Raw genomic sequence first — 21935 nt, 5'->3', positions numbered from 1 at the left:
TCTCCAAGCTCCAGAGTGGTCCATCCTCACATGCAGTGAAGCAGAGATGATCATCCCCTTCTACTCAGCACTGGGGAGGCCACAGCTGGAGCACTGCCCACTCTGGTCTCCTCCATACAAAAGAAACATGGAATACTGGAAAGAGTCAGGTGAAGGCCCATGACTGTGGTAAAGGGACTGGAGTTTTTGTCGTATGAGGTGAGGTTAAACCTCAAGAAGGAAAAACCTGGGGCTAGGGGAGGATCTTGTTGGTGTGTAAATATCTATTTTACAGGGAAAGATGGAGGCAGACCCTTCTTGATGAAAGGACAAGAGGCTGTGGACACAGACTTCAATACAGGGAACTCCCTTTAAACAAGAAAGCCAGAATCTCCTTTTGGATGTCTTTATTTACTTATTTGGTATATCTGATATACTTAAAGAGCTGATTTCCATAATGAAATGGGTTCAGAGCCTGTATGCCCTGTACACCAATAAAAAGAGTTGGTGAAACCTCAAATATAGTTAAAATGTGTATGTAATTGGTAAAGGGTCCTAGACCATCCTGATCCAGAGGAACACCAGGTTCCTTTGTTCCCCTGTGTAAGACAGTCCAATATTTTCACTGTAGATTTTATGCTCCTACTTCTGTGTTACCTGTGTATTTTTTCCTACACAGTTTGGTTGAGACTGAGTTCCTGTCTTTTCTGATCAGCTGGCAAAAAGCTGATTTCAGAGAATAGTCCCTGGATGTATAATGTGGTGAGCATCAAGGGGCATCAGAGGAGTGATAACTGGCACTACTGAGATACCTTATTTAAATATTGTGTTGCTGAGACTTTTGCAATTTCATGTTGCTGACAGAATTCATTAAAAGGTACAAGACATAGAAAGAGAGAGAGATTTTTTAGAGACTCTCTTTCCAGTGAAATACAAGACAAAACCAGTTCACTAAAGTTTCTTAGAGGAAGCACTAAAATGTGGTTTATGGCCTTTAGAAACCCAGGTGTGGAGAAACGTGCTAATAAAGGATTAACTAGCATAGTAGATAAAATAATAGTAAGCTTTGGTGTTTGGCAGATGGAACATAAACACATTCAGGACAAAGCATGAGATATGTATGCAACTCTACCTCACTTGTTTCTTTCATCCAAAATCCTGGACAAAATGCAAAAATCATTTGGCAGAGTCTGGCTATGTCTACATGAGCACGAAGTGTGGTGCAATAGGAGGGAAGCAGGACGGCCTACCCATGGCAGAGCAGCTGATGTCCATACTGCTTGTGCTCTGGGGCTTTCCTCAAGTAGCTTTAGTGTGGTGCTAGAGATTCTGTGCCCATTAGCAGCAGCAGTCAGTGAGATGCACTCCTGGATTAAATGCTTTCACTTCCTTTCCTGGGAAAGCAATTTATTTTGAATTTCTGAGTCACTCCATAGCGTGAACCAAGTGCAGTTACGTGGGGACTATCAGCAGCTTCACAATTGCCCTCCTCCTTTGTGCTAAAAAGTGAATGTAGGCTCCTTCCTTTCTTAAAATGCTGTTCTATGGGAAGTCCTTTGCCTGGTTTATACTCCAGTATAAAACTGAAGCATTAGGAGACTCTAGTTGCCTTTATGTAAAATAAAAGTACCTCCAGTAATTTATAGAATACTATATATATTTGTGTGTGTGTGTGTGTGTATCTCTATATAAAAGTGTACAGCCTTAACACCCATATACACACTTTAAATAAAGAATATCCAGGAAACATAGGGAAATTATGGCAATGCAGAATGTGCAACATAGTGGGACTTTGACATGTGAGATGATGATTTACATGTCTAATGGACCAATAGCAGCACATAGCCAAACCGAAACCAGTTGAGGTAACTTAATTGCCATCCAGAGGGGCCTGGACAGACTTGAGAGGTGGAGCCATGACCCTCATAGAGCTCAACAAGGCCAAGTGCAAGGTCCTACATCTGGGTTGGGGCGATCCCAAGCATGAATACAGGCTGGGCAGAGAGCAGATTGAGGTGTAGTCCTGGGGAGAAGGACTTGGGGGTGTTGGTGGATGACAGGCTGGACGTGAGCCAGCAAATGTGCACTTGCAGCCTAGAAAGCCTAATGTGTCCCGGGCTGCATCAAAAGGAGTGTGGCCAGCAGGGTGTGGGACAGAATTCTGCTCCTGCACTGCTCTCATGAGACACCATCTGAATACTACATCCAGCTCTGGGGTCCCAAGCACACAACGGACATGGACATCCTCAAGCAGGTCGAGAGGAGGGCCGTGAAGATGATCAGGAGCACCCCTCCTGTGAAGAGAGGCTGAAGGAGCTGGGTTGTTTAGCCTACAGAAGGCTCTGGAGAAAAAGTACAGCAGCCTTCCAGTATCTGAAGGGATGGTGTGGCATCTGCAGGACAGCTGGAGAGGGTCTTTTTACACAGGTATTTAGTGATAGGAAAATAGGTTATGGCTTATAAAATGAAAGAGGGTGGGTTTAGATTAGATCTGAACAAGAAATTCTTTGTTATGAGAGTTCTGAGACACCAGAACAGGTTGCCTGGCAAAGCTGTGGATTCCATGTCCCTGGAAACGTTCAAGGCCAGGTTGAATGAGGCTTTGAGCAGCCTGGTGTATGCAGGCAGAAGTTCCAGTGGCAGAAGTTCCAGTGGCAGAAGCATTGGAACTAGCCGATTGTTAAGGTTCCTTCCAACGCAAACCAGTCTATGATTCTGTGATAACTGTCGGGGTCCTGATCAAGCCCTAGCCACCTCAATATGCCCCTCAAATTCACAGCACCTCACAAAAAAAAGTTTGGCAGAGGTAAGCAACAAATTCCAACAAGGTCGTTGTCCTCTTCCAACACCTTCATATTTCAACATATGTCCTTTTAGCATCTTTATACTGGATGAAGATGTCCTTTCGGAAGCCGTAAGAAACCCCTGCTTTGCAAGCTGTCACCTCAGACCTGTAAGGTGTTAAGTGGCAGTAGTGCCAGTGCTCCCCTCAGCTCCCTGTGCATCTCTGTCATTTGTGCCCGCACGGTACAACATTTCCACCGGCGACCCCGCGGGTTTGTGTGCGTTACTGTGGGCAGGGGCAAGGAAAGGGGGAGGGCCGGGGGACAGACACGGGGAAGGCCGAGTGGCAGCCCCCGCCGGGCGGCGCGGACGGGAGGAGGCGGAGGAGGCGGAGGCGGAGGCGGGCCCGGTACACGCACACGCCGCTCCCGCCGTGCAAGGCTTAAAAAGGGCGGCGCCGAGGCGGCGCGTACAGCCGTGGTCGCTGCTGCTGCCGGGAGGTGAGCGGGGATCGGGGGCTCTGCTGCCGTCGGGGCTGGGGGCCGTCAGGGACGCGCCGCCAAGGGAGGCGGCCGGGCCTGCCGGAGCGGCCGCCGCGGGGCCGGGGTGGTCTGCGCGGCCGCTGTCACCGCGGGGCCCGGCGGTCCCGTCCTCTCCCGCCGCCGGTCCCTGTAGGCTGTCTTTGCGGGGCCGCGGGGCTTTACTCCCGGCCCTCAGTGGGATCAGCGTCCCCCCCCCGGAGCCGGCTGGGCTTCCCCTCGCACAAAAGCCTTCAGGAAAGCGTAGCTGTCTGTCTCCGGCCTCCCCCCGGCGCTGCGGCAGCTCGGGCTGGCCGGGCATTGTTCGGCGCCGGCGTTGCCCTCCAGCCGGGCTCGGCTCGGCCTGGCGCGGGGTGGGCGGCTCGGCCGGGCCAAGCAGCAGGTAGCGGGCAGGGCAGCGCGGTGCTGCCCGCCGGCCCCGCGGCTTGGCGTTCGTTTAGCTGCCAGACTTTGCCTTCGAGTACGTTGCTCTTTCGGGCGTGAGTGCAGCGTGTACTTGATACAGCTTTTTTTGCTTCTTCCTTTAAAGCAGTTTAGAGTACGTGTGGAAATGCAGCGTGAGGCAAACTGGCCTAAAATGGAAGGTTGAGTGGCTTTGACTTTGCAGGCCTCCTCTGCTGCTAGGTAGGACTTGCAGTGCTACAGCACAGAGATTTAGCCTGGTTACCGACGCTTTTGTTCTAGGATGCATACATTTCTTGTTCCTGTTCAACAGGAATTGCAGCACTTGAAGCCTTCTAAATTTCTAAACGGCATGTCTGTGAGCTGTCTGGAGTGTTGCGGACACCCTCCTGGACTATGTAATCTAAACATATGCCTCACTTTGGTTAGCCTCATAGATATGATGGTCAGGTTCTTGATAGGAAAGAACAGACCTCATCCGTATGGTGTTAATAGATTTCCATTTTCATCTGCATTGCTTTACAGGGAATCATGCACTCTCCTGAGCCTGGTCAGGAAAGTTTATTATTCCCTCTTAGCTTTGGAACGTGCTCTCAAACTCACAAGCTGAGATTTCTCAGCCCCAGGATTTGGATCAGATTTCTTGCATCAAAATTGAATATAAGAGGGCATTGAGTTTACTGAAAAATACCTTTCTCTTCCTCTTGCAACAATAGCAGTATTAATAATGCAAAAACTGATACATAGAGTTCCTCATGGACTCTTGCTGTTGCTGCCTTTTTAAAGTTTAAGGATATGTAGCTTGTTTGTATTGGGATGGAGAAATGTTTGAAAGATGGCTGATGGGAAAAATCCAAAGCTTGTCATTACAAGTTGCTGTTGTGTGTAGTGTTATCAATTCAAGGTCTTAAGCAAACAGCCTTAGCCTAGTCTGAGGACTGCATGATTACAATGAAATTACAAAGGTAGCTTCTAAATTTGGTAGATGTTGTTTTACAACTACAACTTGAGCAACATGAGGTTGGAAATAAGTCTTCAGTTTTTGAAAAGGAAACCCCCAAGGAGCTTTTTGCTTCAAGGACAAGTACAAGGTTGATATTGGTAGAAAAAACAAACCCAGCAATTTATAGTGGATGGCAAGACAACTTTGAAGTATTTTTGTGGGTAAGTGACTTGCCTGTTTTTTGAGCGAAGTCTGTGTAGCTGGTTCTCCCATCTCCTTGCTTCGCTAGAAAGGAATACTTCATGGGATTTTTGGGAGGAGGCAGAGGTGGGTTGTACCTTCCCTTTTTTGTGTGCGTTGTTCTCCAGTGGGGCAGAGTAAAATTTTCTCTTTCTTATCCTTCCAAGAAAACAACACTTTTACTAAAGTGGACAACAGAAGATAATAATAGATTTTTGTTTTGTTTTTCTTGATAATATGGTTGATGGAATTGGGTAGACTGAAGAAAACTAATGGCATGAAATTTTTTGAATGTGCGAGACAAGAGAGATGTTCTGGCCCAAGGGATACATTGCTTGATAAATTGGGCTTCTGGTGGTCTTATGAACAGACTGCCTGCCATATCCTGCTTCCGTGCTCTGCTAAATTAAAAGTTCAGATATGTTAAATATTTCACTATGTTTAATATAACGAGTGGTAACTCCCTAGAAATCCTCACAAGTAAGAGGGGTGATGGTTTATTCATTGGTGAATGGTTTTGTGGGGGAGTTTACAATGCTGTGTGGCTCAGGGAAGCTCTACTGTACAGTGTTGACCTTTCCAGGCTGTAGGCTGAACCCTGTCAGCGGATGTGGGGCTTGCATTTCCGCAGATCCCACCTGACTCCTGAAACAAGGACACTTGATAGCAATAAGACTTCTGCTCTCTTGCTGCCTTTCATGTTGAGAGTTACTCATCTACACAGGGTAAAATATGATTTCCTACCCCAGCAGGGAGTTTGGAGCTAGATCATCTTTAAAGTATTTTTCAAACCAAACCGTTCTGTGATAGTAAATTTTTTTTGTTGTTGTTAGGATTTGAATTTTAGTAGTACTGGTAGTTTGCTCAAAACTGATTGAAAACAGCTTGCATGATTTTATAGAGATGTAGAGGAAAAATGGATTTTGCTTTTGTAGTTGAACCATTTAAGTGCTATACCAGAAGTGCATGATGTTCTATTTCCAGAAGAGGATTTCTCCCTTTTTTTATGAATTACTGTCTTGAACCTGGAACTCTTAAGCTTTTTAGTTTCATGCTGCATGTGCCATGATTTGGAAATTTGGCTTCTGCAGTCTGATTGCAATAATAGCCTAGTAAAGTTGAATTAGTTTCCTAGGAAAGCGAGAAGAGGCTTACTATCACTGAGTCAGAGTAGATGCAGGCATACTTTAATACCTGTGGTCAGAAGATTGTTCTGTTTGTCATACTATTTTTTGGGCTGCTGGTGTTGGGAGGTCATTCAGTGAGCCAATTGCTTCTCATAAGTACTTACTGATCTTCCAGTCTCAGAGTGTTAAGGGTTATTTTTTTGTAACAACCTGCTGGATGTAAGCCCTGTCTAGTGCAGGGCAGTGGGGCTTAGTGTGCCTGACCCAGGTTGCCTTCGGCGAGAGTTCAGATATCTGAAGTATGAGTGAGAAGCTCCTTCTCACAGAGTCTCAAGTGAGCACTTAAACCATGTGTTAGCTTGATACCGCATACTGGGCTTTGTGAATTTGCCTTTTCCTGGGGGGAGTAGAATGAATAAGTTGGTATGATCTACTCACCTTGAGTCTGATTTACTCAGCTTGAGTAGGTCATACCAGGAAAAAGCTGTTTGGTTCTGTATGGTGGCTTCCATCGAAGTGGTGTTTGGAATGACACTAGATTCACAGAGTAGTGCCATGGTGTACTTGCAAGTCAGAGTTGCATGGATGCAGTTCTAATGGATAGCAGCGTAGGCTGAAAAATAAATATTTGTAGGCATCTTATCTGGTTTTTGGAGATGAGAAACCAGCCAGATTGCTTAGTGCCATGGTGTGTATGTACAGGCATGGATTAAAGGTAACTCAAAGCAATCATTCTCTGAAAGGTTTTAGTGGTAAGTGTTGGTTTTCCTTCATACACAGGGTTACCAAATGTTGTTGGAGGACTGTAATTGCACAAAAGGCATTGAACAGATTCTTGTCACGTGTTTCAACTCCTGAACTGGAATAAACTCCAGTGACCTCACCAGTGTGCACTCAAATTACTTACTGGACCTCACTGAGAGGCAGGAATCCAGGTGGAGTTCCACTTGATTGCAAGGGGACTGAGGCCAAATGTCTGAGGCCTGTGACTTTCTTGTTGATGTGAACAGAACCTTGACACACCTGTTTCAGATTTAGTGCTCCTTAAAGGTTGTGGCAGAAACCTGAACTTTGATTGGACTTTGAGTAAGTCAGTGTCCTAACTTATGGGTCTGAATCCAGCTTGTAGGTTGTTTCCCTCCAGTTCTGCCTTGACCCAAATGCAGGAAGAGAATCTGAACCAGTAGAGGGAACGTACACCCCAGTATGTGATGCCCCATGGTTGCTGAGAGCCTGACTTAGGGAACTGAAGAGGAGTTGGATGTGAAGGGTGAATATTAAGGACCTGGTGGTTCCTCCTGCCTGGGATGTGTTCCTAGTTCTCTAGTTCTTTCCTCTTCACTCTTGCAGGAAGGTAAATAGGTCAGTTACTGCTTTAAAAGAAGGGTTTATAGCTCTCGTGCTTGGCTGGATAAACTAGGTGATTTCTGGGTAAGATTTTTTTAAAAAAAAAAGTTGGGGAGGGGCTGGGGGTGAGGCAGAGGTGGTGGAGGAGGAGGTCGTAGTAGTGGATTAGACAGTTCAATGTGTTTGGTTTTTTCAGACAAATTTTCTCTAGCTGAGGAGTCATATATGACATGACAGGCTGCACCACAGTAGGCATCTTGCTGTCCTGTTTGTTTTACGGAGCTTAAACTAGGATTTCTCCTTCAGGTCTCAAATATTGAAGCTGCTTTGCTGTATCTTGAAGGTGGTTGTGGTTTTCTTGCTGGTTAGTTTGGCTGTGTTACAGGTGTTTGCAAGACCTCAGTCAGATACTCCTCTGACTGCAGGACAGGCAGAAAATCCTGGGAGGATTTGTAAGCAGTGTTTACTGTTTTGTGCTTAATGTGTAGTATTACAGTAGTCCACCCTCTTCCCCAGCTGTGCTGTTGTGTTTCCTTCTGGGAGCTAATGGCTATCTGGTCATTGAAATGAGTTGATCTAGTTGAGAACTAGCATCAGGAATAATATAGAAAGATTGTGTTTGCCAGATCACCTCCCTTGTGACTGCCTGGCTAGCGTGGAAAGGGTTGTGGCAGCATGTTACCTAGGACAGGGTGGACTGACTCAAATTTAAGGTGATTATAAATGCACTCTGAGATTAGGATTATGTATTCTATTCAGACAAAAGGATTTCTCAGATTAGTAGCCAAAGCTATTTGTTCTACCTGGTTTGTTATACATAATAAAGGGGCTAGAACATGATTCTGCACTTGTTCTTTTGAAGGCTGAGTGGAGAAAGGCTTAAGAAAAAAAGAGATCCATGGGAGCTGTGCAGTGTAACCTGTAAGAGTAAGTACAAAAAAGACTGCAGTGGCAGGTAGCTGTCAGGACAACTCAAAGGTATGTGGGTGGCTGGTTCCCTGTTGCAGCATATCATAATGAAAACATCATAATGCTATATTGCTCATAATAAGAGATAGGCGGCTTGTCTTGTAGATTTCTCCTCCCTGCAAGAGGCTGTAGAAATAGCACAGCCTGTTCTTTTACACTGTGTGATGGACCTGCCTTTATGGCAGTGCTAGTGTGTTGTTTATCTAAATATTAGCACAGAGAGAAAGAAAGGCCATTGGTTCTTGGGGTTGTTTTCTCTGCAATACAGAAGGCCATGGCTGCTCTCCTGTTCTCTTCTGTTGCACTCGAACCATGTCTGGCTATGGGCAGACAATAGGCAGGCTGCTGCCCGCTGTAAATAGACCATTGTATGCCCAGAGTAGGAGCAGCAAAGAGCAGCAGAGCCCTGCCAGCTTGGGTCGCTGCCTTGAGATACTGGCTGTGCTGTAAAGAATGAGTCTTGGGTGCTGCAGGGTGGGTGGGTGGGTGTGAGCAGAGAGAGCTGGCTTTGTCTGAAACGTACAGATCTCCTTAGCCAAATTGATATGGTGAGTGCAGAGGGATGCCTTTTTGGGCTGCACTGGGGGAATTGTTTCTTTGGAGGTGGTCAAGACAGATAGTCGTCTCTGAAGCAGTTTTGTCTCATTACCCAAACTTCTTTCCTTCTGGTCTTTAAAAAAAACATAGCAAAGTCTACTGATTGCATTGAAAAAAAAGTGATTTTGACCTCAAATGTTGATTCTGCTCTTTCCCCCCCTACATGTAGCAATCTGAGTATTACAGACTGGTACTTTTCATTTGGCATCTCCTTCCTTTTGGTCTTTAGCTGTGTCTCACACTGGGGCTTAGTTTGAGTCTGTCCCTTGTGTTCCAGATCCTGCTTGGTAAGAAAGAATTGCAGGACTAGAATTTGTGAAGAGAGTGTGGCTTTTTTTACTTGCCTTGAGTGAGCAAACTTAGCTGGGCCCTTCCTTGAGGAAAACAACTGAAAGCTAAATGCAAGCTGTACTGTGAGGATCTTTGTATCTCAGTGTAAGGACTCTAAACCATTCTCCTTGGTCATGACAAAAACCCAGGGTGTCCGATGATGTTGGAGCATGAGCCAACTAGATACTGAGATGACTTGAAGGCATTGAAGCTGCTTTTCTTGATGGGGTATATTTGGATGCATATGTTAAGAATGCAAATTTATTGTCTTGGTTACATCTGGCTTTGTCCTAAATGCAGAGGATGAGCTCATATGACTTCACAGATAGTGTTAAAGCTTGCAATGGCTTAGTCTTGCAGAAAACTGTGTCCTCATCTTTTGTGTGGATGAGGCAGGAGATATAATAAGATATTATCTCAATATAAACATAAGCAGCAAAATGTATCATTGTGTACCTGATAACTTGTGGTATAACTGCTCAAGAGCAGTTCTATATTGCAGACTTCCCTAGAGAGAGCTGGTCAAGGAAATGAAAAGCGGAGGTGTGTATCTCTTCTCTTCACCCAGGCTGAAATCATAGCTGATCCTTGACTATAATGGGACTGTTGTGTGAATTAAATGTTTGCTTCAGTTCTTGTTACCTGTAAAGGCATCACAGCCTTTTGAGTAATTCAATTTATGTTGCATTCCTAAATCATAGTGTGTGCAGGACACTTCATGACTAATGCAGACAGGAAAGTAGTTTTAAAAGTTAAAGGTGCTCATTGTGGAGATGAGGAAAGAGCTAAGCTTGCTCTTAGCCATTACCCACTTCACCCCCTTGTCTAGTTTTATAATGTGGTGTCTATGATAAATGTGAAATTAACTTTTAAGTCCAGACTTCCTTGTTGGTGTATGAGGTTTTTTATTCTTACTATTCATCTGTGTACAGTAAAACTTAAGAAGTAGTTTTCACACCTGCAATGCTAATGAACATGATTAGGTGCATAAAAAGCAACTGCATGGTGATCATAACTGTTAAGTCAATAACTGATTTTTTTTAAAAAAGGAAGATGAAGAGCTTGTTTATATATTCAGTTATCTTTACCTTCTATTGTTACAGCCTGATGTGTTGTGGATTTTGATTTTAGTCTGCAGTATATCACTGTGCAAATAACAAAAAGGCATTTCTGAAGTGGCCCTGTGCTGCCTGTCAAGGTGATGCAGCCCTGTGCCCTAAGGCTGTGCCAGAATAGAAAAGTGTGGGGGAGAGAGCAGTGCTTGCTGCCTGGGGATTACTCTATGGGTCTAGGACTGTTCCAGAGATGGAACTTGACTCCATCCCGACTGCCCCCATCCATGACCTTGCTTCAGCCTGTCCTGTTAACATTGTGAAAGCATGGGCCCTTTGAACTAATTTTATTACTATTTTGCTGTCTCTAGCAAATCGTGTCCAAATACTGGTTAGACTTCTTGTGAACTAGACCACGTTTCTGTTGTCTGGCTGAATAACTGATTGCAGCACTAAGGATTTCAAGGTCAGACTGTAAACTAGAGATTGTCCTGTAGAAATATGAAATGTTAACCTGGTATAATTGGTCTTGAAACTTATAATTCTGCGCGTTTGGGTGTCAGAGTCTCTCATGTGTCACCATCCTGCAGCGGTGGCTCCTTACACAGTATGACTGTAGCTGTTAGCTATCTCTTTTGACATTCTCCAGGACCTTTGTTTAATTCTGTTGTCCGTAGGAAAAGGCTAGGACCTAAATTACCTAAGTAAATACATCTCTTTGTTCTTCAGGCCGGCGGGGCAGCGCTGCCAGCCGTGGCGGGGTGTCGGGCGGCCGTGCCGGTGCCGGGGCCTGAGCGCGGTGGGGTGAGCGCTGCCCGCTGCCATTGGCCCCGCGCGGGCCGGCTGCTCCCGCTCACCTCTCCCCTAGTGGGCATCGGCCGGCCCTTCGGCATGTGACACACGTCCCGGGAGACCTTGGCTCTAGAGGAGAGCACCAGCTGAGCGGACTGCAATCCCTTTTTTTTTTTTTTTTCTGCAGCTGGTTCTTGCTGTGGAATATCCGTGTCAGTGAGTGCTGGCAGGGAGCAGCCTCTTCCAGCTCTTCTTCTGTGCGAACGTGACAAATCAAATGTGCTTCCTGTGCTTGATTGTATTGCTGTGTGCTGCTGCTGTGGGCCTCATTTGCCACTGCCGTAGTCTGCCTCATGATCAGAGAAATTACTGGCATGGTGCTGGGAGAAATAGGAAACTTGCTAAGTACCATGGAGGAGCTATGGGACGATATTGGCTTTGAAAGCAGCTTGTTGTACTGACCTTTCTGTGCATATCTGAACGGGAGAGTAGAAAAGAGTTTATTTTACTGGACTCAAGAAGGGAAAAATCGTGCTCCTGCTATGCTCCTATAGGATTGGGATACTCTCTTTTACATGCAGGCAAGATAACATATGTCCCTGCCCTTCATTTCCCAGACTTCCCTGCTTTATGACTAACTGTTTAAACAATCTTACAGTACATCTACTCTACAAATAACTATTTTACCTTTGTGAAATTCTGTCCTTTAACAAAAGGTCTTATTTTTTTTTTAAACTTGAGTGCAGTCTCTGCTGAAAGCAATACTAAAACCCTGAAGAAATTCCCTCTTCTCAGCCCCACCTATTTTTCTGGAGTATAAACTAATAACTGCTTGCCTACTTAATTGCAGCACAAATTTCTAAAGGTATTGCCTGCCTAGTGGCGGATCAGGTTATTTTGACAGTGGGAAGCCAGTAGGACAAAGCATACATCGCTGCCCTACAGCAACAGCGAATCAAAAGTGCATTTCAGATTTTTTTGTGCAACTTTGTTTCATACCAACAGATTCCAGCATTGGAACAACTGCAGTGAACTGCAATGCAAGCACATGAGTTGTTCAGATACCTACGGATGCCAGAGCTCGGGGATGTCAGGCAGTATGTGCGCACCCTTCCGACAAACACGCTGATGGGCTTCGGTGCCTTTGCAGCCCTCACAACCTACTGGTATGCAACAAGACCAAAAGCAATAAAACCACCATGTGATTTAGCAATGCAGTCTGTGGAAGTAGAGGTAAGTGCCACTTGATGGATGCTGTAGTTCACTGAAATTTGAACCCTAAATGCAGCATTGAGAGAGACCAAACACTTGATTTACAGTAGGGTGTTTCTAAATCTGTAGTGTGGGAAGAATACATTTCTGAAATGTGGCTTGAACTCATTATTTTGGCTTTCTGAATATGAAAACCAGCTTGAGGCCTGAGGAAATAACTTATCACAGGAGAAGAAGATTCTGCTGAGACAACTGAGCTTCTGATCTCACTAGTGATAAAACTTGTTCATATTAGAATTGGCAGAGTGTAGTTTTCAATTTCTGGCCACGTGATGACCTATTAAATTAGGTCTTGGGGTCAGAGTATTTATACTGGTATATACTGAATAGGCTAATAACTCTTCTGTTATTTTTAGTGTATAATAGCTGACACATGAGGTTTTATATTGTGTTACAAGCATGAGGGGGATACTAATTGTCCTCAGATGATCTGTGGAAAGAAATACTTGTCTGCCAAGATCCCAGCCATAGAGTAAGTTGAAATTAAACCAGCCACCTGCTAAACTCTGGATGTTAGCTTAGCTTTTGTCTTATACATTTTAGAAGCAGAGTTACTTTTAGGTGGTGGCTTTTAAAAAGTGAAGTCAAATAGTCTGAGTGGGAGAAGCTGTTGCTTTTTGAGCAAATACAGACAGTAGATTGCAAGGCTCGTTTTTTTGGGTGTTGTGGTTTTGTTGATTCTCTTGCACACTACAGAGTCAAATACTAGTTCTTTCAAGAGTGTTCTCTTTCTTCAGGAGAGACAAGGTGTTTTCTGCTTTTGGAGGAAGGGGAGTTTTGGAAGGTTGTGATCTTTAAGGGAGATAAATAGAAAATGTAGAATTTTAAAGCTGACAGCTTCTTGCCTTACTGATGTTAGAGACTACTACTATAGATTTTTATACATATATACTTGGAACTCAAGTCTCCCTTTACACTACATTCTTCTGCATGGATAGACTGCATCTGGTTGTCCTGTATCAAATGAAATTAACATGACTTCTGTGCTTAAGACCAGATATGATTACAAACTGATGTAAACAAATGTGGCAGAGTAGGTCAACTTCATGAACTCTAGCAAACTCCTGTCATTACTTCAAATTGGGCACTTTCTTCAATGTTTTATTGTGTTTGAAGAATGACACATTAGTTGGCCCCTCCATTCAGTTTATTTCCTGATCATCTCAGTGGAGCATGCAGCAAGTGTAGGGATGCATCACGTTACTGTAGCACATAATGGTCTGCTATGAGTAGTACACAAAAGGGAAACAAAACGCAGTTGCAATGTGATAATTGCCAAAAAACACCTATGTTCAAGCAGTGTGTAGAGTAAGGATCTAGGAGTTAGATCTCACTTCATGGTGAGATTTTCCAAGTCTGTCAGCAGACGTGTAGACAACAGGTAGAGTAGTCTTGTAAACCAGCACATCTTGGTTGCTGGAATGAGCTAGCAGTGCAAGTTTTCCAGCTGTGGAGTGCCTCATTAGGCAGTGTAGACTTCAGCAGACTTTTGGGGGGCATTGCATTTTAAGATGGTAAGACAGTAGCTTTTAGCTGTCCATAAATCCCATGACAAATGCTTATTTGCTGGAGACTCTTGACAGCAGTCTCAGTTCACTGCCTTTACTTCTTCAAGTTAAATTACTTGTCACTGTTGGATTCTGAGATTGAAATCATTGTTTGGCAGTATGAGACTTCACTAAGCTACTTAATGCATCATTGATCCAATTACACTAATTGGCTCTCTGATCAGAGCAAGATAGGTATAACAGTATTACTTTTCACTGCCTCTTTAGAAAATGTGTTTTAATGGGCTAAATACTTGTTGGACTTAAATAAAAACACCTGAATGTGTTAGCATGTTGCAGTGATAAGAGCTCAAACTTGGAGAATATCTTGAAATGAGTAAGATCTGTCCAGTTTTGTTTCCATTAATAATGAACTATTTATAATGTTTAAAATGGTAATCAAATGAGAATGTATGCTTTGAATCAAGTTTCAAGTGTATGTTGGAATTACTACTCCTATAACAGTGACAAGACTTCATTACAGTGCTCAGGATTCAGGTTCTCACTACATTTTGCTTAAAATTTAACTTCATATACTCAATTTTCCTATGTATATGTTAAGGTGGGTTGTCTTCTACAGGGGGGAAAAAATCAAATACTGCTCTGAAATTGTCTAAACATTTTTTCTGCCTGAACAATACGATTTTAAAAGCCTGAGCAGTTGCTCCAAAAAAGACATGTCAGAAGGCAATGCCTCTTTACTACTGTTTTACTATCTAGTCTGCTAGTTCATTTACAGAAAATTTGAGCTAGAAATAAGCTTCTACATAATTCTTACTTGTGACTTAAGTTTGTTAGATGCCAAGGAAATAAGTGAGGTCATTGACTGGAGTAGGGTTTCTACATGTTTTGATATTGTATCTTCATAACTTCATATGGGAGAAAGAAGATCCTATTTACTGTTGTTCCAGGTCACTTCCCATCTCTCCGAAATTTTGATTTGGTAGGCCAGCACCCTATGACCCATTTTAACAATCCCTGGATGAGCAAAAAGATTGCACACATAATTGAAAACGAGTGCAAAGAGTTACTGAAGTGGCAGGGATACATTGCACTAGACCAGGTTGCCCAGAGCCCCTGTCAGCCTGGCCTTCAACACTTCCAGGGATGTCATCCACATCTGGATCTGTCTGCCTGTAGATTGCTTTCCTTCCACTGGTGACTAACAGCTGAGTAACTTTGGCTTTGATTTTGTGTGCAGGTGTATGGCTGTCAAATATATTAACTCTTGCTTTAAAAACTTTTATTTGTCCCAACTTATGCTATGTAGAAGAATAGGATAGAAATAAATATTAGGATGTCAGTATTTTCTAGAAGTAGGACTGGATTTGACTGGCTTTTTTGTTCCCTTAAGAAAAAATATTCAAATATGGAGAGAAGTATTCAACTCATGAAAACTTTTTAAGTCTTCTTATGTTTTTCTGATCCATTACCAGAATTCTAGTATGCCTTGTCTTTCAAGAATCACTTGATTATACATGTGCTTATCTCTCTATGAATGATCAGTTTTAGGTGCTGTATGCTTTTGTAAGGAATAGCATACTTAGAACTACATGGCTGGTTTGAAAACTCTGGTTTGTCCTACTTGCTGCTCAGAATAAGTATGTTGGTGACCTAAGCACCACTTGCTAGTATACTCTCCCTCCCAGGTGAAGGGAAATTTCTCTCATCTCTGAGGCATGGTGGAGTCTTCAGCATGCTTTGACATTACTGCTAATCCTAAGAACCCTGTGTCAAACCCATGGCTTGAACAAAAGCAGTTACTTTATATGACCTGAATAGGCCTTGATAGGGTAATATACACTCTGTTGTAGAATAAATCTGTTTCCTTCAGATGCTGCTATTTTTAACCAATGCCAAGGTTTTACTTAATAACTAGCACTTGATGTGCAGTAGGGTAATTTCTTCAAGTCCCTGAGCTGCTGCAAGGGCTGCTTTACACAAGTAACTAGATTCTGTTCTCAAATTAATCAGATTTTATTGCCTGGCTATTTTAAGAACAGTTATTAAAACTGGCAACCCTTTTGACTGCTTATCTTTTTACTGGACAGACCTATTAGATGCCATTCAAACTAACCTGTGTGAAGTCAGCCAAACATTCCAGTCCTGGGATTCAGATACCTGGTAGTAATGACCAGTGATTTTTTTAAAAAGTTTTATGCGAACAGAACTTTCCCTCATACTGCACAAACATTCTGGATAAAAGACTGTTTGGACTAGATCTTAAAACAGTCGTTCTTGATGCTTTCAAGCAAAATGTAGATGAGATCTATTGCTTATAGTAGATGAGTAAGTTTAGACCTTGCATTATGCTCCTGGTTTGACCTTCAACATACTTGGGAGTATTTCACTGCATCAATAATGTTGAACTCCCTATGGCCTTCACACAAGGAGATGGATGTTTTACTGAAAAACTTTTATTCTAAGACTGTTGAAAATCTAGTTAATTCTACTTTACTATAAGAAAAAGACCAAAGTAAGCAAAACTGAAAGTTGATTGTTTTCCCTTACTGAAAACTTATAAGAACCAATGGGAACTTTTCAACAGCAGTCTGTTAGAGAGTTCCTCTTTTTTCAGAAGGACAGTGCTATCAGTCTTGTATCTAAGCAGTGTACTGTCTGATAACTCCTATTAAAATTTTGTTAGTGCCTCAGGCCCTGAAAAAGTTGCTTTTGTGGTGCTGTGTAATAGGGCATGTAAACAAAACAGTAGTAGCCCACATGAGGAGAAGCAAATACTTCTTGACTCCTCTTGCTGAGGAATGGCTTAGGCTATTTTATTTCACCTGATGTGGGAATTATAGCACGTCAGACGTGGTACATGTGATACACTGCACTTGTTGATGTTACGTGTGGCCATGGCAACAAACTACATTGTGTGAGCTTTCTTAGATTAGCTCCAGAGTGGCAACACTGGGAAAACCTATAAGATGACCTTGATTATCCAAGATCTGAGAACCCAGTGAAATAAAGCAAGCAGTCTTGCTTTTTTTTCCGGGCAGAGACATGTACTAGTGATCTGTTAATTTCCTGTAGAGTAGATGTTGGTCTGAGAGCAAGTAGACTCTTGAATTCTAATGTTACGAAGTTTTAGAGGTAAGCCACTCATTAACTTGTTCTGGGTCATGTTCACAGTGTATGTTTCTGCTTACTGTCAAAGGAGTGGCAAGCTCTGCATTACTCATACTGTTTTGCTAAAACAAGTTAGGCTTGTTTTAGTGTAAAAATATTTTTCCTCTCTGTGCCTTTTGTGTGCTAGCTGATTTCTACAGACATGGGTAATATGACATCTTCTGTACACAAACCTGTATTTATCTAGCTTATACATGAACAGGGGGTGTCTGGTCTTCCAGGATACTTTGAAAACAGGAGAAGAACCTATGACTGCATCTGAAGAAATTTTAGTTGTGGAGGATAGACTAACTAAATCTGTGCCTGAATTGTCTAGGGTTTGACTTTCTGAAAGAGCCAGAAATTGATTACACTGATAGAGAAAATCTTACGCAGTGTTTACTCAAGACCCTCTGGTTAACCAGCTGGGCTGTTCCTGATAAAAACTTGCTTGTAGGTGTCTGTCATCATAACAAGACTAATTAAGAACTGTGGCCTAATAGTAATTGCATAATTGTAGTTTGTGAAACTTGATTGCTCTCTATAAAATGAGATTATTTAATCAGTCACTCTAGAAAAGGCAGTGTTATATCTGAATTATTAGATTCTTGTATTGACTTCCAATTTTAGCTTCTCTAAGTGCTCAATAGCTTAAAAATGGTGATTTCAATTTTCAAGATAGTATTGCCTTGACTGCATTTAAATAAATCTTTTTTGTAAGATGCAACTTTTAATTGGATTAAAGGACTCTATCTGGAACAGAGTATTTTGCTTATGAGAACACTTGTTTAGAGCATTGGTGACCATGCTTAAAATCATTTAGGGTTTGAAACCACATAATTGAAGTGTGATTGTGTTCTGTCATCTTAATTAGAAAAATATATTGGGATTGCACCATTAATATTCTGTCTAGACTGCTCTGAGGCTGGATTTAGGAAGCTGGATGAAATTAATTATGGTCTATATTGCACTAATGGAGTAAAATATTTGTTAAGGAAGTGCTTTTGACAAAATGCCCCTTGTTAGACTTTACTATTCTCATTTGTTCTGTGCTATCATAGGTAGCTGGGGAATAAGATTTTGCCTGGCAGGTTTTTGGTAATGTAGGGAGCAGTTTGACTCTTGAAACAATGTCCTGGAAAACCTTGCATAGCTCTCAAGTTCTCTCAAGAAGAATATTCCTTCAAGCCACCAAGGGTGTCTGACCTTTCTGCTTGCCTTTCTTAGGGCGGTGAGCATGCTCGAAGGTCCGCTCTTCTCAGCAGCAACGAACTGTTGTCCTACTACTATGATGATGTGAGAACAGCTTATGATATTTTCCAAAGGGGTTTACAAGTATCAAGTAAGTCTAAAATTAAAGATAATATTTTAAATATGTCAGGAACTACATATTTGAACTCTTTTGAAATGCAGCTGGGCATAGGGGGTCTCTGTCTAGCAATATGATGGATGTATTGGATGTGAATTTTCTTGAGGACAAATTAAACTGCTATTTTGTGAAACAGAGTTCTGTGAATAAAGTCAGTGCTGTATTCCTTGGCCTAAAATTTGTAGCTTCTGTCTTTCTCGGCTTCCTTCCCTGCACCCCTGAAAAAAACCCATTTTTCATCTGAAAGTGTCTGCTGAGAAACTAGGGGCTTAGCACCAAGAGTGGTGTCAGAACAGAGGAGTTGGGGTTGAATTTTGAGTGACTATTTCTTTTTTTTTTTTAGATAATGGTCCATGTCTTGGTTTTAGAAAACCAAACCAGCCATATGAATGGATCTCCTATAAAGAAGTAAGTAGTCTCTTAGTGCTAGACTTGCTTTTGTTTGCTGAGACCATTGATACAACATCCAGTAATGTGATATAACAAATTTGAATTATTTATATGTTTTAAAGTAGTAGCAGAATATTGCAGAAAGGTGCTAGTTCCTATTACAGTGTCTTAAAGGAACAGCCTTAAATATGTGCGAGAGAGAGAGAAAGAAGAGCACCTCCTGCACCTGTTTTGTGAACCCCAAACAACTCTGAAATAAAACTGTTATCTTGGCATCTCAATGCTGAATTGTTTAGAACTTGGGCAAAGCAGAAGCTTTGAAGTAATGTTCAGGGACTCAGACTGTGCTTGCTTCAAAGAGGCTCACTTTACACCAGGAGTTCTGTCTACAGGTGATGTTTGGGCTTCCTGACACCTTGTCTCCATAGTCTGAATGACAGCTGTATAGGGTGCTAGCAGATGTGCTTCTAACTAGCAGCATTCTGCTTCTTGATCCCTGAAAATATCTGTATGCAAATCTCCATTAACAGCTGTGCACACTTAGGTTGTTCCTGATTTAATCAGTTGGTCTTCAAATTTGCATAAACCTTGCCTATTGCATACTGTTAAGGTCATTAAACACCTTCTGTGTGCAACAGACCTCACTTTTTTCCCAAGGTGACTTTGCTGTGAATTTGTTAGGCATACCTCTTTTATTAAAGCTTTGCTTTTGGGGTCATGTGACTAACATGGTTTCAAGTCATGTGTTATACAAAAAGAATTTAGAAAATTGCCTTCCCAAGCTTTGTTAATAGAACTAAGTGGGTTTTGGCTCCTTGTTCTATTGTTTTTTGAAGGGAGAAATGCTACTCCCATAGGCATTGAATGAAGTAAAAGGAGGGGTGTATGTAATGCTTGTGATTAAACAGAAATATTATGTTTAATCATTCCAGGATCACTTCTTGGGTTTAACACACATACAGCAAAACAGCCTTTTCTGTGTTTGTGTGCTGAACCTCTAAATTTATACTTAACACTCTCAAGTTTGACTGGATCAAGTGTTTCTTCTGCTGCATATTGAGTGCAAGTGTAATAATTACAATCAGTGCCATGTAATGGCACTGCCATGTTTAGGTTATCAGAGTCACGGAGGGCATCCAAAATAACCTAAAAAACTTCTCTCTCATTCATACCAGTTAAAAATTGTTGAGGAGAGTTAGCAATTATGAGCTTGCTCTTATTTATTTTTGTTCTCCCTCTTTTTTGCCCCTCCAGGTTTCAGACAGAGCTGAGTATGTGGGTTCTGCATTACTGCACCGAGGCTTCAAACCATCTCATGTTCAGTACATAGGAATCTTTTCACAAAACAGACCTGAGGTAATTAAACTAACATTTTGTGTATTTGTGGTCTGGCTGTTACTAAAAGGGCCTACTCCTTTCTCTCTTGTCAGTGTATTTCCCTACTGAGAGCCTATTTGGTGTTAGGAAAAGCCTAAAGACTGACATTGTAGACCCATGACCTATAGACATGGCACCTTTTGCCTAAGAACCAAAACTAGTAGTTGACATAATGTCATATATTGTTGTGTTTTGGTTGGGGTTTTTTTTTGTTTTTTTGCCCCTAGAGCTAAATGAAGAAGGCTAGAGAGCAGAAAAAAAAATCAGGGCATTCAAAAGAACTTAACTAATTACCTTGTTTCCATGTTATAGAGGTGGCTTGTTTAATAGCTAGTGAATGTAGTTCTTAGTGAATGTAAACACTGCTTAGTTTCCCTTTAAAAGTAACATTGGACAACCTAGACAGTTGAAAGGGACAGGAAATTACAAGGAGGTGTTTAAACTTAAAACACCGAGGAACAGTTAGTGATTAAATGTTTGGACAAAAATGTATTAAGGTGATAATTCTTGTTTCTGCCAGAGGCCCTGGGAACAAAGATTCTGGAAGGGGAAAACTGCTGCTGAAGGCAAAAATTGGAAATTAATTTAATAAAAAGGGGTAAAAAGACTGAAAGTGGCACAATGAAAAGTCACCTGAGACAGCCATGGGGATATTCAGGTTGATAGTGCCTATCCATTTTAACCCATAAGTGGTTCTAGATTCCCCTTTCTAAAAAATGATGAAATATTCAGTAAGTATATGTTCTCCAGACTTATTTATTAAATCTGTTTTATAGGACTGAATTTCTCTAATCTAGATTTGTGTTTAGTAGTTTGAGCTAGTACTTGCTGCACTGAGCTAGTTCAGTGTAGACCTGGGGGTATTAAGACAGGGGACTGCTTCTTACCCTTTATCAAAAGGATGCTGTCCCTCTTAATTAAACACTCCTGTTTGTTTGCCATTATCAAAGGACATGCACAGTTCTGACAGGGTTAAAGTTCTATCAGTGTCATGGTCTCTTGTTGTCACTAAAATGCAAGCTGTATGACAAGTGACTGTGGCTTCCTTCTTTCTCTCTCAGGCTACACCCTAAGAAACTCCCGAGCTCTTGGGTTTTCCTGAAGGAATTCTATTTCTCACAGCTGTAGATTTATTTCTGTAATAAAGAAGGCTGGAATATATTCAGTTAGGAAGCTGTTAAATGACATGGAGCTACAGACTCCACAGTTCAGCTTCCTGTGCATACAACATGATGAACCAGAAGTAAAAAAGGGAGACATATTTTTGTTGTGCCCATTTGAATTGTTTCTCTAGAGAGCTAAGACTGCATGGTCTCTGCTGGGTTAGGGTGTTTCTGAAGGAGAGCATGAAGTTTTGCTCTTTCTGATTGCAGAAATGAAATTCTTAAGTTGTATTGCTTTGAGTTGGGTCAGGAATGAGATTAAAAGATTTTTTTTTTAACCAGCAATTTCAAATCTGGGATTTTCCCTGCTCAAAACTACTGGATGGGTGTGTGACTTACCAGTCATAATCACTAATCCAGACAGGAGAATATGTGAAGATTTTTTTTGTGTGAAATTACTCACATTTGTTATTGCAGGGAACAGCTGCTGGGGAAATCCCCTAATGGGGAAAATCCTAGCAAAACCAAAACTTGGATTTGTAAATAAAAGTATTACTTTGAGTTCCTGGAAAACAGTCATCTCTTTTGGAAGTGGGGGGGTTTTGTTTTGATTGAGAGAAAACACAACAATGAAGTATGGTTTTCCTAACAGAAGATCAGAACCA

At 42.0% G+C, this 21935-nt stretch overlaps 1 protein-coding gene across 1 annotated transcript in view; it reads left to right on the top strand.

The window, feature by feature from the left end:
• The first annotated feature begins 3124 nt into the window (after nt 1-3124).
• Nucleotides 3125-21935, top strand: part of ACSL1 (acyl-CoA synthetase long chain family member 1) — a 38132-nt gene continuing 19321 nt past the window's right edge. Inside the window, exons 1-5 of the mRNA XM_071432202.1 lie at nt 3125-3263; nt 12107-12334; nt 18259-18373; nt 18744-18808; nt 20045-20146. Of these exons, the coding sequence (XP_071288303.1) occupies nt 12140-12334; nt 18259-18373; nt 18744-18808; nt 20045-20146 (477 nt within the window). The 5' untranslated portion in view covers nt 3125-3263; nt 12107-12139. The remainder of the gene's footprint in view (nt 3264-12106; nt 12335-18258; nt 18374-18743; nt 18809-20044; nt 20147-21935) is intronic.

This window comes from Agelaius tricolor, unplaced genomic scaffold (assembly GCF_023055355.1).
Source record: "Agelaius tricolor isolate 1412-34295 unplaced genomic scaffold, bAgeTri1.0.p SCAF_8, whole genome shotgun sequence".
NCBI classification, from domain to species: domain Eukaryota; kingdom Metazoa; phylum Chordata; class Aves; order Passeriformes; family Icteridae; genus Agelaius; species Agelaius tricolor.
The sequence above is the reverse complement of the archived record's forward strand: the minus strand, read 5'-3'. Positions and strand labels throughout refer to the sequence as shown.